Source organism: Gobio gobio, assembly GCF_949357685.1.
Source record: "Gobio gobio genome assembly, chromosome: 2".
Lineage (NCBI taxonomy): Eukaryota > Metazoa > Chordata > Actinopteri > Cypriniformes > Gobionidae > Gobio > Gobio gobio.
Window position 1 is genome coordinate 25,370,109 of NC_137098.1, and position 16,516 is coordinate 25,386,624.

The window sequence follows — 16,516 nt, forward strand, 5'->3', positions numbered from 1 at the left end:
GACCATTAATGAAAGCATGAGGGCCCCGGAACACTGTCTTTAGACCTGCCTTCCTTGCTTGTTCAACTTTTGGCCATACAGCACTCCGTGCCTCTCTGTCTTCCTTGGTGAGGTCTTCTGCGAAGCGGATGTTGAGATCCTTGCATACGCGGTGAAGTTTGGTAATCCGCCAGAGTTCGTCCCTGAAGTGGCGTCCTGTGAACTGCATGATTATTTGACGAGGGCGGTTGGTGTTACTCGGCCCCAGTCGGTGCACTGAATCCAGGATGAAATCCATCTTCTCCCTCCAGTGTGGCGCAATCTTCCCGATGATATCAGAGATGATTTGTCGTGTGTTTTCGTCTTTTTCCTCCTGTAATCCGTTTAAACGCAGGTTCCATCTTCTCTTATAACGCTCCAACTCTACAGCTCTTTTTCCCACTTCTGTTACTTTTTTCTCCAGATCCGTGTTCTCCTCTTTCAGTTGTTTCACCTCGGCGTGCAGTTTTTGGCACTGTACTTTACAATCTTTGATCTCGGCAGAGTTAAACTCTACCGCTTTCGCGATGTTTGCTATGGTCAGCGTGTTCTGCTTTAGCTCCGCTTTGAAGTCCTGCATCATGTTTTGAAGAGTTCCGATAGCAGCCAATATCGCAGCGTTAGAGGCGTCTTCAACATGGGCGCCAGCAGTCATAACTTCCTCTGGTTTGGACTTTTTCTGTGGTGCTGGTGTTTTGGAAGGGGATGTTAAGGTGTTTTTAGTACCTCTGATGTTAGTTTCCATCCTTTCTGGTCCACCATAGTCGTGTTCTTGGAGAGCTTTCAATTTAGCATTAGCTTTCGTGCTAGACATGTTATGGTCTGCAATATCGTCCTCCAGGAGGTTCGCAGGGTCGTTCACAGGATTCTGAATTATTATGACGAGTTCTCTACAGTTCTTTATCTGATATTTCAGGGTTTGGTTAAGTTAAAAGTTGATTCCATTGATTTACAAGGCTTTGCTACTCTGAGCTATTCACAGTGCGTCCGCTCTCTCCGCCATCTTGTCACCCTCTCTGATTGGTTGAGCTCTCGCAGCTATTTTTTTTCCCACCGCCATATTTACAAGTCTTTTGCGAGGTGAGTTCTGTGGGTTTTGCGTTCAGTAAATATTTTTTTGCAACAATGGAGTTCAACAATAAATTCGACCGATGGACCGACGACGAGGTTCAGGCTTTATTGAGCATATATGCGGAGGAGGACATCCAGCGGGAACTGGAAACGGCGACCCGTAATGAAAAGGTATAACGTTACCTGAAGATATCGACTCGGTTCCAGTCACACTGGAAAACAGTGCAGAGAGAAATTGAAGAAATTAAGACAAGATTACAAGAAATTAAAGGATCATAACAACCGGAGCGGTTCCGACCGGCGTATCAACAAGTGGTATGACCGCCTGGACGCGTTGCTGGGACACAGACCGTCCTTTTCTAGGGCAGCGGTAACGAAAGACTCGGCTAGTGCGTTGTTGGAAACCATCCAGGAATCCGAGTGGGTTGAAGGTAAATATATCATCTTGGTTTCATCTATTAAACTCGTTGCAGTGTTTAAACAGGTTGCAGTAACTTTTTTCAACGTGCTTTTCCAGACGTAACGAGTGGCCCTGATGAATCGCAGGCAACGGAGACCAGCGTGTTTTCCCCCGCGGTCACCAGTACGTTATAGAGCTGACAAAAATGTGTATATATTTAAAAACTGATGTGTAATCCTTAATGGTTTTGTTGTTTTTAATTGTAAACTTAAATTGCCCATGATAAAATTTGCACACTGGGCATTGTTCAAGCTGGCCAAACAATTGTTCATTATTTGTAGTGAAAACACTTTAAATAATTAATTGATGGTTTCTATTGTTTCATGGTTGCCTTGTGTATTAATTTCCATGTGTTTCTGTGCAAGTTTTCTACTTAGGGAAAAGGAAAAAGGACTGTGACTTTCTTGATGCACTGAGGGACATGGAGGAGGCTAACCGGCCGTCCTGCAGCATGGACAAGAACAGCCTGACCAATATATTCAGCTGTTACTGGATAGCCAGGCCGAGGAGAGATGAGGAGGCAAGAGCTGGCATTCCACCAGTCAGAAGCGGAAGAAAGCAGAGGGACTTTCAGACCTGGTTTCTGTCTGTTCTTGGACAGTTTGTCCAGTCGTTCAAGAAGTAGCCACAATGACCAGCCGCTTGAATGAAGCATTTGCACTACCACACTTGTACTTTATATATTGTACATGTTGGCACAGCTCTTGGAAAGGTTACTGAAAAATACACTCTTTTTTTTTATATTGTTGTTTTCACATTTTATATTTTCATTTTATTGTTCTAGTAATTTATTTGTCTTTGCACACTTTTATTTTAATTTTGTAAGAACTAATCTGTCTAAAATAAAGTAAAATGTGTAAAATGTCACTGTGTCTTTAATTTCCACATTCTAACTATATAACCACATTCTAATTGTATTCATATAGTGTAGGAAGCAAATAAAAGGGCTGCTGCTCGCAAGTCTTTCTGAATATGCACATAAACATATCTAGAAAACCCAAATATTATATTTTTAAATGTATAACTATGTGAATGTAGTATAATAACTTATAACCACAACTTAAGTGAAGCCATAAGTGTGGTCCTGCTTCATTTCAAATTTGAGGAAGAAGTCTCTAAAATTATGCATTTAATGAAGCATATTGTAATACTAGTCATGTGAATTTTTTTTTTGTGAATGTTAAGAGATGTTATTGTGATAAAAAAAATACTTGCAGTCTAGTACCTAATCTTTCAACTGCTTAATTCAGTCTATTGTTTTCATTCAATTAACTTTTCACACATCTGTCATGACTGAAACCTCATTATCCTTTTATAGAAAATGTTTTGTTTTGGAATTGAGCTATTACAACACATTCAGATTTTGGATTGCCCATCATCCCATTTTGCATTAAAATGGTCAAACCAGGTGAAAGTGCACGTTTAAATAAACAGTGTTGGTAATGTGTGTACATAATCAGCAAAAGCAGCGCTGCTTGCATCTCCTACACTTGTTATTGTTGCAGACAGTATCGCGCAAAAGTGATTACTGTCCGTCGGTGACTGGGAGAAGCAGTCGCGCGCATTCCCACGTCACCGGACTAATTTGCCTAATCTCCCCGGTACTTTAGACCGCGGTCAGAGCCCGTCTACGGAGAGCCTGCCCACTCCCTATTAAGCCCTGTTGTACAGAATTTTGGTTGTAGTACCACCAGAGTTCCACTGGGGGCGATCGCCATGAGTGCAAAATGAATGGAAGTCAATGGGGCTTGACGGCTAAATTTGTCTCTTTCACCCGATTGCCGTTGAGAAATCTCAGAAATGATTGTAGATTTTGCAAGTTCAACATGGGTTTTAGGTCGAAAGTTGAATGAACGAGTACTTATGTCCTTTTGATTTCTTACAGGTTGAGTTGTTGTTGTCCATAACACGCTAGCATTCTGCTAATGAACGCTGATTGGTCAGTGAAGGACTGATTACGACCAGAGATCCCGCTTGATGGCATCGTGTCATCTGAAGCGGGACCAGAAACAAACAAAACAAAAACTCTTCTAGCACGTGTATTTACCTGTGTCAGCTGTGTTGTCGATGCCTCGAGAGAAAAGAAAGTGCAGAGCGCGAAAGCACCAGAGCGACTGAAGGATTGCCGTTAAGCAGTATCTCTGGTCGTACATGTGTATGACGTCATTGACACTTTAAAAGACTTTTTAAAGCAAATAAGTGACTCTAAAAAATCTAACACCCAGCAATGTGTAATTTATTTGCATTTCCTTTCGAATACAACATTCAAATTACTAGATAAAAAATTAAATCCTGAGAAAAGTGGATTTTTATTGGTATAGCGCCATAGACCTCCATTCATTCTGCACTCGTCCTGTGAGCGCCCTCATATGGAATCAGAGAGGAACTGCAACCAGTTCAGAAGCCGGAAGTTCAGTGAGAGTGAAACTTCTCGCCATATTAGACATTCTCTGCCGCGGTGGAAACGCAGATTGTAGCAGGTCTGGGGGAGAAAAAGTTCCTGGGAAAAAAGTTCCTGGTACAAATAGTTCCGGGTAATTTCGGTGGAAACGCGGCTTATGGCAGACTCGTGCCTGCTCGTGCCTCGTTAAACCACGCTCATTTAAAATGCAAAGATGTCAGCCAATCACAACAGTGGGCGTTTTTACTGAAGTCTCACAGCAGACACGCCTCTTGAAGCAGGGCATTCAGCCACAGGGCAAACAGCAGTATAGAAAAAATGCCTTTTATTTCTAAATTATGACATTTTATGATGTAAAAATCATACTAATAATATAAGTACACCTCAGAAAACACTATAAAATAATAGAAAAATGCCATGCCATGGGACCTTTAAAGGCCATCCACCTCAAGGTTGTGCGTGTTGTGGCTTCACAAATGCTTTGCAGCATACCTCTGTTGTAACGAGTGGTTATTTCAGTCAAAGTTGCTCTTCTGTCAGCTTGAATCAGTCGACCCATTTCTCCTCTGACCTCTAGCATCAACAAGGCATTTTCACCCACAGGACTGCCGCATACTGGATGTTTTTCCCTTTTCACACCATTCTTTGTAAACCCTAGAAATGGTTGTGCGTGAAAATCCCAGTAACTGAGCAGATTGTGAAATACTCAGACCTGCCCGTCTGGCACCAACAACCATGCCACGCTCAAAATTGCTTAAATCACCTTTCTTTCCCATTTTGACATTCAATTTGGAGTTCAGGAGATTGTCTTGACCAGGACCACACCCCTAAATGCATTGAAACAACTGCCATGTGATTGGTTGATTAGATAATTGCATTAATGAGAAATTGAACAGGTGTTCCTAATAATCCTTTAGGTGAGTGTACATAGAAAATGCTGCATTAAACGATTTTGTAAAGGAAAAAAATAAAAATCAACTCCATAGGATTCCAAGTGATCAAGGGCTTAGTATGTTCCATACTGCAAAGGTTCCGCCATGTAGTGGACACATCCGAGTGAACAAGACGGAGGGAAGTTAGCAAGTGAAGGGCATACTAAAAACAAACTGGAATGCAGCACTACTATATTTGCCAGCATCTATACTAAATACAACTCAAACACTAAAATCAGTATGGAAGCTGTGTTCAGAATGGCATATGATACTACCATACAACTATTATTGTGGTAGGCCTATTGGTCCGGGGGCGTAGTCAAAATACCGTTATAGAGGTGATAAAACGTGAACATATTTCCAAAGATTGAGTAACTCAAGTTTATTGTATGGAAGGATTTACAAACATTTTAAATCAATATTGATGACGCTACATAAGTGTCTTGTTCTTTCACAGTATATTATGGTTTTGACTATAAAATAAATATTTATCTACCAGCGACTGGTTTAATTATACAGATTTTATTTTAAAATAAAACATACCAATAACATTGAAACCTCTTTCCTGCATTACATATTTTATGTATACACTAATATTTGTGCTTCAAAATAATTTAATAAATTAGAATCAAGTTGGTGGCTGCCGCAAAATAGATGTCATTTAAGAGTCACCCATTAAGACGGTGGTCGCTATAGCTGTCAGGATCAAAATAAAGGAACATGTGCGAGGCTGCCCTTTACTGTTTGCTACTTAAACACAGTCAGTACATTTGAACATTTCCAACAAAACTATGGCCGTCAACTTTCATTACTGGAAAAAGATTCCAATTGCAGTAACTTCTGGGACAAATATAAGGATTTAAATGGCTTTATTTTACATTAAGTCCATTAAGATTACCTCAGTATTAGGGGTGTAACGGTACACGTATTCGTATTGAACCGTTTCGGTACAGGGCTTCCGGTACGGTGCACGCGTGTACCGAACGGTTATGAATGTAATGTTTAACAGTTAACAGTCGGCTTGTTGTAAGCGCGGAACACACTTCAATCCGAGTTCCCACACGAACATATTAAGTATTCAGTCCATTTTATCACGAAATTCAAACGATAAATGCCATTTTGACGCTCTGTGGCGTGACTGGTCACTGATCACAGTTCAAGCGGCCGCGGGACGCGCACGCGCGTGAACGCGATCATCTGTGAAGGCGATCGATCATCTGTTACTAAAGATTCAAGAATAAACATGAATGACGATCTGAAGGTATGCTGAGGATACATTACAATTTACTGTCATGTATATATGTGGTGTAATTGCTATATCAATGTTTCAACTGCGGAAAGATGTCAATATAACTGCTTGTGAACTAAACAATGTCATGTAACGTTAGCATCACATTTACCTCAGGCAGTCATTCAGTGTCCACATAATTTTATTCACTAGAGAAATCAACTCTTTCGCTAAATATATGCTCTATATTAGCCGTTATATTCATTATATTCTACTTAACCTGTTAGTGATGTCTTGATTATTTCATGCATGTTAAATAAACCTGTCATGAAAATGACAGACACTGTATATAAATTATTATATTTCAACAACGATTTGGAGAAAAAAACTATTTTATAATTAGATTTAGAAGTTAATGCAAAAACTGCCTTATGTGAAGTTTACATATTTGCACACAATGTGTTATTTGAGTGTTGATTATTATACCTAAAAATAAATAGCAACTGAATTTAGGCTAATAGTTTGGGCTCTGTTGTGAACCTTTAATATTAATGTACAAGTAAGGGCTCCCTATATAATTTACAGAAATATCTTAAATAAACTTTTAGATATAATTTAATTCATTCAAGGACACTTTTTTTCTCCAGTAAACCACTGTTAAATATAAAAAATAAATAAAAAGCAATTTTGTAAATCTGCTGTACCGAACTCGTACCGAACCGTGACTTCAAAACCGAGGTACGTACCGAACCGTCAGTTTTGTGTACCGTTACACCCCTACTCAGTATAAAGACTGAGGTTTCTCCAATAACAAAAAATAATTTTACATCGTGAATGAACATCACTGCTTTAAAAAAACAAAAACAAAGAGCGAGACCTTTATATTGATTGGCACTTTCAGCTTTATTGAAATAAAATCCTGAAGCTTCACAAGTTCAAAAGCCACATTGCAAGAAAACAACAACAACAACTAGGCAAACATCATAAAAGGGACCAAAAAAAGCTTCTCTGAAGCTATGTTTTAAAAAAAATACCCCAGTAATGAGTAAATGCAAAGACAGACAATAAAGTTAAAACTCTAATCTACAGGGCAAACAAAACATTCTGAAAACTCATGTGCAGAGACAACATTGTTTACACGGTCTTCTGTTGTCCCTTCTTCCCAATAAGAGACTTATGAATGTGGGGTATAACACCTACAAGGTGGGGATTTAAAAAGGGAGAGAAAAAAAGGGGGGGGGGGGGGGGTTAGAGCACAAATGACAACACACAAAATTGAAGAACTTGAAGGTTGAATTAGAACTTACCACCACCAGCAATAGTCGCCTTAATGAGAGAGTCCAACTCCTCATCGCCTCTGATAGCCAGCTGCAAGTGGCGTGGGGTAATTCTCTTCACCTTCAGATCTTTAGACGCATTTCCCGCCAGCTCGAGTACCTTAATATAAAAACTGGCATGTTAAATCACAGGTCTGATAAGTCTCGGCCCAATGCAGTCTGCCTTAAATGGTAATCACCTCAGCAGTTAAATACTCTAGAATAGCAGCACTGTACACTGCGGCAGTGGCTCCAACACGCCCGTGACTGGTGGTCCTGGACTTCAGGTGTCTGTGAATACGACCCACTGGAAACTAATGACCAAGAGTGAAAAAAAGAGTAAGCGAAGAGACAGAGCGTATTTAGGCCACGCCCACACCGGGTGGGGGGTGGGGGATGTGCTGGACATCTAATGCTCTCCATTGACTTTGCACTGCGTGAGGCTGCCTCCTAGTCATTTCAGGCTTATAACAAAAAACAGAACAATGTCTTAAAGCTGCTATGTGACAGTGTACAGCATACAAGCTAAAAAACAAAAACAAAACAGAAATAAGGTTTTATAAGCTGTCGACCCAAAAAAAAGAAGAGCGTTTAAGGAGACAAAAGTGGATCAAGGCAATAAAACGTGAAGCTTCAGCAGGAAGAATGGGTAAATTTTGGGATCCTGACACTCAGTAAGCATATGTGTGCAGTAAACATTGTCACTGTTAAGTAAAATATCCAAATGTCAGTTTTATATATTATATTTCCTGTTGCCGATTACGTTCCCCTCCAGTGGGCGTAGCTCTCAGTGTAATATAACGTGTCGCGCTCTGTCTCAATGGTCTGTATCCACTTCGGTGTCCTTATAAGCTCGTTTTTTGGGTCAACAGCTTATACAAACTTCTGGGTTTTGTTGAGCTTGTCCTTGGTAGTTCAGACTTGCAAATTCGACTCGGGAGAACGAACTCCAGAGGACGGGAGGAATCGTCAGTCGTCAATTGTGAAGCGTCATCAGTTGCTGCCCAATACTGTTCCAATTCAAAGTTCACATCCAGCCAAGTACAGTTTAAGTCCCCGGATGTGTCCTTGATCCGGCCCTTTTATCGAGGACACATCGAGAGGAGACTAGTGGACTTCAGACAGACCGGTATCCCAGAATGCATCTCGCACCAACCAGCAAACGTCAATAGCGGATGAGAAAGTAGCGTAATTTAAAAATACTACTGTTAATGTTTCACAAAATGTAGTTAAGACTTTTTCAGGCGAGAATGTACTTGTGTACAGCTCAAATCTGTGGTTTATTTATAAAGAGAGCGCCTTTTTGAAAATTTGATCAGGCGATTTCGGAGTTGTGAGATCCAGTCGATCAGCGGCGCTCAGCAGGTGCTCTCCTCGCCTAGAGCAGCCTTAACATGGCTAGTCCTTCTGACGTCTGCCGCTGGCTCTGATGTCTTCAGATATAATTCGTCTTCTAACAGGTGATCTTTGGTCTCATGAATCTATAATTTGTTCCCTGGCAAATCGTTTTGACTGAGGGCAAAGTGAAGTTTCATAACTTTATATTTTTAGACTATTAAACACATAAATTGACATTTAACAAAAATAGACTGGGTTGTGTATGGCATATTTCATTTTATTACAGTGATAAATCACACTTGTCTGAACCACATTTTTTTTTTTTTTTTTTTTTTTATGTAAACGAAAAGAGGCAGGGGTTTTTATAAGTATGCAAGATAATACATTGCCTGCACTACATTTGTGTGGCTATAATATGTTTTAATGAAAATGAAAAGAGGCAGAGTGGTGTTTTATCATTTCGTTTTATTGTAGCCTAAAATATACATATATACACTGAATAACACCATCAAGAACCCTGCTGTTCCATTAGCAGATTACCGGACTATTGTCCTCCCGTCCTCAGGAGTTCGTTCTCCGGAGTTGAACTTGGCAAGCCTGAACTACCACGGACACAAGTCATAAGTTCGCGAAGGCCTACTTGGTATAGAGAAACGTATATATTAGGCTACAATAAAACGAAATGTCATAAAACACCACTGCCTCTTTTCATTTTTTTTAAAAAAAATCTTAAACATATTAGCCACACAAATGTTGTTCAGGCAACGCGTAGCTACATTGATTATCTTATATATTTATAACAAAACGAAGTATAAAACAACCCTGCCTCTTCATTTAGATTTAAAAAATAATAGGCCTATATTAAACATTATTATGTGGTTTATGTAAGGTGACCATATTTCTGAAATGGAAACCGGAGACATTTCCTATTTGAGTGGTCAAAATATCACTAATCTCATTTGTTATTATCTTTTAAACAGTACAATACATTTTTAAATGTTTTTGTTTGTTTATTTGTTGTTGTGGGCTCTATATTATCATCATTAACATTAATAATTATTATGATTTAGTTTGATTAGGAATATTTATGTGGATTTAATACATAAAAAAAAAAAATGAAAACAGTTAATAGTTGCCATTGTAAATAACAAGCAGTTCAAAACATTATAACATGACTTAACAAAAACATTACAAAAATAAAACAAATATGATAAATAAAACTATTTAACAAATATTTTAACATTTTATAATTGTATTTAATATTTTAATTTTCACAAGTTTATACTATATAGGATAATTTAATTTTTTTTTTACTTCAAATGTTTTATTACGCTTGTGCTTAAAAATAACTCTTACCATCCTAAAGTGGTCTTGTTTTGCATTTTAGGCTTATTTTAAGCAGAAATTATGTGTATTCTGGGCGTGTTGCAAGTGACAAAATGCCGCACCCCATTGAGACTTGTTATAAAGCACATGCAAACAGTATTACTTTAATTGATGATAATGTCGCTCTGCTCTCGGTTACGTTCTTAGTAGTAGAGGCTCACGCACGACCAAGTAGCATCAACTTATCATGCTGGGGTGTTGGGGGGCATTACTGATCGTTGCGTCCGTTGGTGCGAGATGCATTCTGGGATACCGGTCTGTCTGAAGTCGATGCATCCTTGATAAAAGGGGCGGATCAAGGACACAGCCGGGGATTTGAACTGTACTTGTCTATGGCTAGATGTGAACTTTGAATTGGAACAGTACTTGGGCAGCTACTGATGACGTTTCACAAGTCCACGAGAACACAAGTACAGACAAGAACGCATATTGAGAATAGGGATGGGCGATATCTTATCGTTTGCGATATACCGGTAAAAATTCTCCCCACGATAAGAATTTGTCTTCCCGTAATAACGATAAAGCCTTGTTGATGGCGCGACCCATCCGCACAGTGCCGCCGCTGGCCGTCTCTAGATGCCCTAAGCGTTATTACTTTATAATGGCCGCGGTGGCTGCGTTCGTCACTTTGTATAGCTGAACGGGGGTTGGAGAGAGATTTTCTTGTGGTGCCCCCGCAGCACTCAGTGCCCTAAGCGCCGCGCAACTGAATCGGCATCTCACGTGCAGAGCGAAAACCATTATGGCGGAAGAGTTCATAGCTAAACGAGGGGCTACCTGAGGGCAATCTGAACCTGTACATACAGATGTATCTTCACTCGCTGAGCACTTGGACAGAGCGAATCGCTCAAGCGGTCATTCTCAATCGATCGGTAAAGCACACTATTTCAGTTCTTCTCAATGAATGCGCAGTGTATTTGACGCACATTAAACACTAGTGTGAGGCGCGCGACAGAGCGCTCAGTGTTTCACACACACTCAAAGAGAGAACGAGAGAGTCTTATACCACACAGAATTGATGTGCTACATGTAAACAATATCCTTTGTTGTATTTCCTGTAAAATAATGGCGTTTATTTGGAATTATTCAGCCTTTCATGAACAGGAAGGAACGAATGCACAAACGGGAATCTCATTGGCTGTCGTGCACCTATTACTGTGTTTTGATTTCAACAAATCAGTTTGAATGAGCGCTGACAACGTGATTAATATTCATGAACCCAGAAGCTCATTCCTTAGTCCAGTTTATTTTTATTAGTAGAAGAATTTGTGGCATTATTAACTCAAATTACTGAAGTTCTATCATTAAATCATTATTTTCAACTTTTTTGTAATCTGAAGACATTTTAGGGGTAATTACTTTTGCTGTTTCTGCTATTTTTACCACTGTTTGCACCATGAGTGTATGAATAAATACAGAATCGGTTTACATTTAAAACTTGTCAGTGTTTTAATTATTATTGTTTGTATTGTGTGATGTTTTTCAGCACAGTTGCACTATTTAAACATTACCTGCACTTTTACGGAAGACAATTATATCTGCAACTTTTCCATTTCTGAAAAGGCTGGTGTGGAATATATATTATATATATATATATATATATATATGGGAAAACAACCCAAAAGCAGCTGAGCAATGGAGAGCGTTGGATTTTGTTTAGCTTGTTTGCTGTACACTTTGTCACATATCAGCTTTTATACATTGTTCAGTTTTTTGTTATAAGTCCGAAATGATAATGAGGCAGCCTCCCGCAATGCAAAGTCAATGGAGAGCGTTGGATTGTTTTCCCCCCCAGTGTGGGCGTGGCCTAAATACGCTCTGTCTCTATAGAGACAGAGCGACACGCGTCATAATCTGAAGACCACGCCCACCGGGGGGGAAAACAATCAAACTGTCTCCATTGACTTTGCATTGCGGGAGGCTGCCTCATTGTCATTTCGGACTTATTAAAAAAAACTGAACAATGTATAAAAGCTGATATGTGACAAAGTGAACTGCAAACAAACTAAACAAAACCCAGAGGCAAAAACCCAGACGTTTTTATAAGCTGTTGACCCAAAAAACGAGCGTTTAAGGACAAAAGTGGATTCAGGCCATTGAGAGAGCGCTACAGGTCATATTACACTGATAACTACGGCGACTAGAGGGGAATGTAATCAACGACAGGAAATATCATATATAAAACGGACATTTGGATATTTGACTTAACAGTGACAATGTTTACTGCACACATACACATACTGAGTGTCAGGATCCCAAAATTTACCCATTCTTCCTGCTGAAGCGTCACTTCGTATTGCCTGTATCCATGGGCGTCAGTTTGGTTTGAAATGTGCTGGGGACAGAGACGCATTCAGAAGTGCATTTTCAGAAGTGCTGGGTACATTTTTTTTTTCTCTTTCGCGCAGGTCATGTTTTGAAAGACTATGTCCTGCAGCTTACTAATGTAAATAAATAAAAATGTCAGATGAGAGACATATTGCGGGTCTTATAGCCTATCTTACTCATGCCGACGAAAGCGCCCCGCAAATTTTTTAATATTTTTGCAATTTTTTTTACCACTTCATTATCAGAGTCCCACTGGAGCCCGTGTTTTTTTAATCCTCCCTATTACACATTAGTTACAGCCATTAAAATAGTTCAGTTTTGTTTTTAATGTCAAAGTAGATATATTTCGTTTTGTTTCTTTATTAAGTTAATTTAGAAAAATGTTTAAAGCATTTAATGTTTGTTAAACTAAAGTTTTTGCTTTTTAAAGTGACGACCAAGCGGCCAGCGGCCGACAGTGAGTTAACCCAACACTTTAGCCTCTGAAATCAACACTTGACTTGTCTTGCTTATTAAATCCATAAAAAACACTTGAAGCATCGTTTAAACGTTTAGCCTATTATCACCACCATCACAGTAAAAAGGCATTTTTGACAAGATGAGGCAGGCAGATCGCAACGGCGCGCGCAAACAAAACGGGCTACACAATCTAAACAAATAATTAAAAATAAAAAAACATGCTGGTTGTCTTACCTTAGGCTACACCTCTCCGCGAAATGAATATATATCCGATCTTCAATTCCCGTGCTATATGCACATTTAACGGAGTTCATGTCAACGAAATCAACCGATATGAGTATTTTATTCATCAGCTCTTTTCAACATCAAAGACTGCATTATGAGAACGAGCGACCTAAACACTGGCAAGAGCATTTAGTCTCATTAATTTTAATGAAGATGATTGTGCTTTTGAGCATCTAAAACTTAGCTTATTTTCAGTTTCACTTGTGGCAGTTTGCGTGTTGGCTTGCTTTACTCATTTGCAGCGAAGCGTGTTGCATAGCGCCGTCCTATAGCCTAAAAAAGCCCGAAGCCCAGTCCGCGTCTGAGGTAGGCTATGACTGGAAAATTGGCCCGAAGCCCGGCCCTAGGGCGTAAAAAAGTCGGGGCCCGTCAGGCTCGGGCAGAAATGTAGGGCTCTACTTTGAGTAAGGCTGAAAGCGTCTTTCTTTTTAATACATTTCTTGAATGTCTCAATTACAGTAGGCCTAGCCTATAGATAATTATGATATTTGTGGCTGCACTGGGGTCCGTCATTACGCTAAATCATGAGCGGTCCATGGCACCTGCTACCCATGGCTGTTAAGAACTGTATAGGCTACATCAATCCATTACAACAATTTCGTGTTATGGGCACTGCCACTGATACAGGCAGCGGAAGAGCCTATTTTACGGAGCTTGCTTCTGCTTTTCAAACGTTTTTACAACAAAAGATGTCGTTAAAACGACATAAGATATCGTTATTACGACACAATTGAGTGGAAAAAAATGTGTGTGTCAGCAATGCTTCACCGCAAAATTGAACTCGAGGTTTAAAAAAAATAAAAAAATAAATAAAAGTGGTGGGTACAAAAGGACTCATGACGAAATCTGGTGGGTACACGTCCCCCCCGAAAGACGCCTATGCCTGTATCCACTTTTATCTTCTTAAACGCTCTTTTTTGGGTCGACAGCTTATAAAAACTTATTTCTGTGTTTTTTAGCTTATTTGCTGTACACCTTGTCACATATCAGCTTTTATACATTGTTCTGTTTTTTGTTATATGTCCGAAATGACAATGAGGCAGCCTCCCGCAATGCAAAGTCGATGGAGAGCATTGGATTGTTTCCCCCATGGTGTGGGCGTGGCCTAAATACGCTCTGTCTCTATAGTCTTCATAGCGTATTTAGGCCACGCCCACACCAGGGGGTGGGGGGGTGAGAGAGACAATCCAACCGTCTCCATTGACTTTGCATTGCATGAAGCAGCCTCCTAGTCATTTCGGACTTATAACAAACAGAACAATGACTAAAAGCGGATGTGTGACAAGGTGTACAGCAAACACACAAAAAAAACACAGAATTACGTTTTTATAAGCTGTCGACCCAAAAAAACGTGGAAACAGGCAAGAAGATGTGAAGCTTCAATAATCTTTCAGAATGGGTAAATTTGGTGATCCTGACACTCACTATGCCTCAGTATGCCTACGTGTGCAGTAAACATTGTCACTGTTAAGTCAAATATCCAAATGTCAGTTTTTTTGGGTCAACAACAGCTTATAAAAACTTATGGGTGTTTGGTTCTGGGTTTTGTTTAGTTTGTTTGCTGTACAGTTTGTCACATATTCGCTTTTAGACATTGTTCTGTTTTTTGTAAGAACAAGGAAGTGACAAGGAGGTCGCTTCACGCATACAAAGTCAATGGAGACGGTTTGATCATTACGGCTGGTCTTACCTGCAGTCCAGCCCTTTGAGAGCGTGAAACAGCCTTCGCTTTCGCCTTCCCTGAGTCCTTTCCTGCTTTACCTCCAGCCTGAAACAAACGACACCATACTCACTCATCGTGTTATACGAGTTAACCGAAGTGTGTCGACCTTTTACATTACGTACACGACCATAAATACACAAGGCGGTGGTTTTCGGATTCACTAATTGTTTACACTACGCCAGTTAGCACAGGAGCTAAGCTAACTAGCCGCATAATATTAGTCCACAAACTGGGAACATAATTCTCTAAATGTATGTTTAACCTGTTATGTATCTTTCCAAAAAGACGCGTGGAACAACATTAATACAACAGTGAAAAGAAACACTTACCATTTTATAATTTGTAAATGACGCTTACTACAGCTGAGCAGCACGGACACAGTTCCTCCCCCAATTCAAACTGAGTTTCGCGCCTTCTCTGTGTGAACTATAACTCGTTTCTACATCCGGGATATTTGGCGTGTAAATTAGCCAATCAGCAATAAGTCAACAATAACAACAATTTTCATCATTGTCATACCACAATAAAGGAATAATACACCAAGGTACTTCAGTCAAGATTAATCTTCTTGTAGCCTTTACGTTTTTAGAAAACTCAGTGGATTCAAAATACATTTTCACCTCAAGTTTAAATCTTAAAAACTAGGTTTACAGTTAGAAAATTTACATTTATGAATGTGATATTTGGCTAACAGAAAAATAAGATTTATAAAATGAATATAATTTTTCTCTTGACCTTCATGAAAACCAGAAATAACATTTTTATAAGTAAATTCAAAATTTGGATTAACATAGCCTTTGATAAAGTCACACACATCACACCAAAATGTCACTGTGTGAGAGCAATTCCAAAATAAATGTAAAGTAGATTCGGGTTTCTCTAAACAGAAAGAACAGAGGGTATTAATGTCATTTTTAAGTCTTCTGCTGATTCTGTAATTTCAGTCAAATGCAGGCTATTTTCGCTGTGTACCAAACATACAATACGCTTCATATGATTACTCTTACATGTAAATATGTACTACATTAATGTCAAGATAAGACGACCTAGCTGTTTTGGAAAAAAAAAACAATAAAACCACACCTGCCACAGCAGTAGTTCTCCCCGCCACCATGTTTAAAGCTCGCTTATGACACGCCCATCTCGGGAATTGGGGTATCAAAATTATTTCCGAACTTCCCAGTGGTAAACACGACATCAGAGGGCGTTCATGTGCAATTTTTACCTAGGAAACTCGTATTTACGATAATTCCGATAGCACGTGAAGGCAGCATTAATAACGTTGTATTTTTCTGGACAGAATGAGGCAGATAGCACTTATCTGGATAAAACCTATGAATTAACTTAAAGTTAATTTCTCTCATTTTGTTGGTTATCAAGTATTTGTGAGGCAATGTCCAAACTTTCTTCCAGGGAATATTATTTACAAAAACATTCCAGTAAGAAATGACATAAGGCACAGAAGCAATCTCCTCCTGAAACAAGACTCTAATTTTCTTATTGTTTTTTGATTTAGATGAAGAAAGGCACTGTTTACCAACAAATGTTTTGCACAGATCCACCGAGTGATA

General features: G+C 39.3%; 2 protein-coding genes across 2 annotated transcripts; one reads left to right on the forward strand and one right to left on the reverse strand.

Annotated features, from left to right (window-relative positions):
- Positions 1-835: 835 nt before the first annotated feature.
- Positions 836-2,297, forward strand: LOC307118101 (uncharacterized protein; the record flags this gene model as incomplete). The annotated part of the gene is made up of 4 exons (XM_079803510.1): positions 836-940; positions 1,361-1,520; positions 1,607-1,672; positions 1,915-2,297. The coding sequence occupies 4 exons, from the start codon at positions 836-838 to the stop codon at positions 2,172-2,174; spliced, it is 591 nt and encodes a 196-aa protein (XP_079659636.1). The 3' UTR covers positions 2,175-2,297.
- A 3,439-nt stretch (positions 2,298-5,736) lies between these two features.
- Positions 5,737-15,346, reverse strand: LOC307140187 (histone H2A.Z). Its single transcript, XM_079839481.1, has 5 exons — positions 15,275-15,346; positions 14,913-14,990; positions 7,627-7,740; positions 7,418-7,547; positions 5,737-7,306 (listed from the first exon to the last, which is right to left on the reverse strand). Exons 1-5 carry the CDS (start codon positions 15,275-15,277, stop codon positions 7,245-7,247), a joined length of 387 nt encoding a protein of 128 aa, XP_079695607.1. The 5' UTR covers positions 15,278-15,346; the 3' UTR covers positions 5,737-7,244.
- Positions 15,347-16,516: the final 1,170 nt, after the last annotated feature.

Bases quoted from the DNA above. Each gene is read 5' to 3' on its own strand.
- LOC307140187 (XM_079839481.1), bottom strand. The intron at 7,741-14,912 runs GTAAGACCAGCC...CTTGGTCATTAG, and splicing joins CTCAAAGGGCTGGACTGCAG to TTTCCAGTGGGTCGTATTCA. The intron at 7,307-7,417 runs GTAAGTTCTAAT...CCCACCTTGTAG, and splicing joins GGCGACTATTGCTGGTGGTG to GTGTTATACCCCACATTCAT.